Source organism: Diaphorina citri, unplaced genomic scaffold, assembly GCF_000475195.1.
Source record: "Diaphorina citri unplaced genomic scaffold, Diaci psyllid genome assembly version 1.1 scaffold24989, whole genome shotgun sequence".
In the NCBI taxonomy this organism is placed as follows: domain Eukaryota; kingdom Metazoa; phylum Arthropoda; class Insecta; order Hemiptera; family Psyllidae; genus Diaphorina; species Diaphorina citri.
In genome coordinates, this window is record NW_007402330.1 from 1 (window position 1) to 1,858 (window position 1,858).

Below are 1,858 nucleotides of genomic sequence, written 5' to 3' on the forward strand. Positions count from 1 at the left end.
TGGCCCAGGCTGTGTACAAAATTTTTGACGCCTGGCCTACAGTGTAGGAGAAAAATGAACCTCGAGAGGAGGGGGGCGGCCGGGCCCCCTAGACCCCAATTTTTCGGAGTCTGACGTACAGTAAAGGAGAAAAATGGAGCTCGAGGCCCCCCCCCTTAAATAAGGCCCTGGGTACAAAATACAAGTATTGATAAAATGAAATTGCCTACTTCTACCTAGTTTAAGAAAAGGTATCGACCTACTAACAGTTTAAATAAGGAAAGTAAAAATGGTGATGAGAATTCATGTAGGTACAAGTATAAAGAGTTCGTAAAAAAAATAGTCACTATCACTATTTATCAAAGAGCACGTTCAATGCACCAGTTCTGAAAGCCTGGGCAGCTAGCTGGTGCCAGCTGAGCTGTCTAAAAGTCGCCAGACGCTTACCTATTCCTAGTTAAAAGTTCCTTAGTCAGATATTAATTCGTGTTGAGCATGAATGCTTGTCAAAGCTGTGGCTGTGTGCTTGTCAAAGCTGTGGCTTAACATGGCTAGAGCTAGAGACCATCACCCCGGTGTATAGCAGATACAAAAAGACATCTTTTCTTTATTCTACTATCGCCATTCTGCGAAAGCTAAAGCCACTACAACAACATGAATACTTGTCACAAACGCCGCTTCTTGAATAATTCACTCTGCTGAATTTCATGACTTGGAATGGAACCACCAACCTCCAGGTCCAAAGTCCCAAGTAGAGGCTTAACAGAGCTGTTAACCAACAGGCTGTTGTGGAGCCAAAAAGAAGGTTGATGAAACTCATCCATAATGTTATTCTCTTCTATTACTTGGAAGTGATATGGTACACAGCTTTGTCAACAGGAGACCTCAGCGGATGATCTACAGTATTCTGCAGCTTACTATGACTACTGCTTACAGGAACTGGTTCTTTCGTTGGCGAAACAGCAACATGTTTCAGTGAAACATTAGAAGTATCACCACCATTGTGCTGTTTCGAGTGACTACTTGTTGGATGTCTCATTGGTGAGAGAAGAACACCATTGTGTTTCACAGGAGATGAAACTTGTTGCGCACCATTGTGTTTCACTGGTGATGAAACTTGTTGCGCACCATTATGTTTCACTGGTGATGAAACTTGTTGCGCACCGTGTTTCACTGGCGATGAGACTTGTTGCGCACCGTTGTGTTTCAATGACTCGTGCTGTTTCTTCAGCTCGGCATCACACTCCTGCAGATGCAACATGTTGTCCAGTTTGTTGACTGTTGCATCCAGTTCAGATTCCCATCCGTCTACTGGGGTGGTGGCTAACTCTCTGACGCGCATGCGTAGCTTCTCTAAGTCCTGTAGGGAAAAGGAGAAGGAGGTAATGATTTAGAACAGAGGATCATATTAAAAGGGGAAATCGATTTTTTTTTTTTTTTTTTTCATTTAAAATTACTACTCAAAGGCAGATTCATGTTTATCCATCTGCCTTAATGTGGGAGTAAAGAAAAGACGAAGTGCATTCTAAGTTTTAGCTCGACAATTTTTTCCTTTTGTTCTGCCTCTGTTGATTTCACCATAACTCTCAAACTGATTGTCCAATGTTGATGGGATTTGGTCAAACACGTTTATCTCCTAAAGGACATTTGCTCATTAACTTTTTTCGGCTCAATGGGGAATTTGGGGAAGCCCATAGGGCACTTTTTCCAAGTGAGTTCTACAGTGTTACCGAACAGCGAAGGGACGGACGAAGAAGTAACAAAAAAGAAGCGAAGTTTTATTGTGTTAACATAAAGGCTGCATAAATGTAGTCTCCCAGCTTAAAACACTTAGCGCTAAATTTTACAACTGACTTGGACTCGAACCACCAACCTCCAG

The 1,858-nt window shown here is 42.4% G+C and overlaps 1 protein-coding gene across 1 annotated transcript; it reads right to left on the reverse strand.

Moving 5' to 3' along the window:
* Positions 1-287: 287 nt before the first annotated feature.
* LOC113473331 lies at positions 288-1,333 on the reverse strand. Its single transcript, XM_026833004.1, has 2 exons — positions 1,072-1,333; positions 288-1,035 (listed from the first exon to the last, which is right to left on the reverse strand). Exons 1-2 carry the CDS (start codon positions 1,319-1,321, stop codon positions 821-823), a joined length of 465 nt encoding a protein of 154 aa, XP_026688805.1. The 5' UTR covers positions 1,322-1,333; the 3' UTR covers positions 288-820.
* Positions 1,334-1,858: the final 525 nt, after the last annotated feature.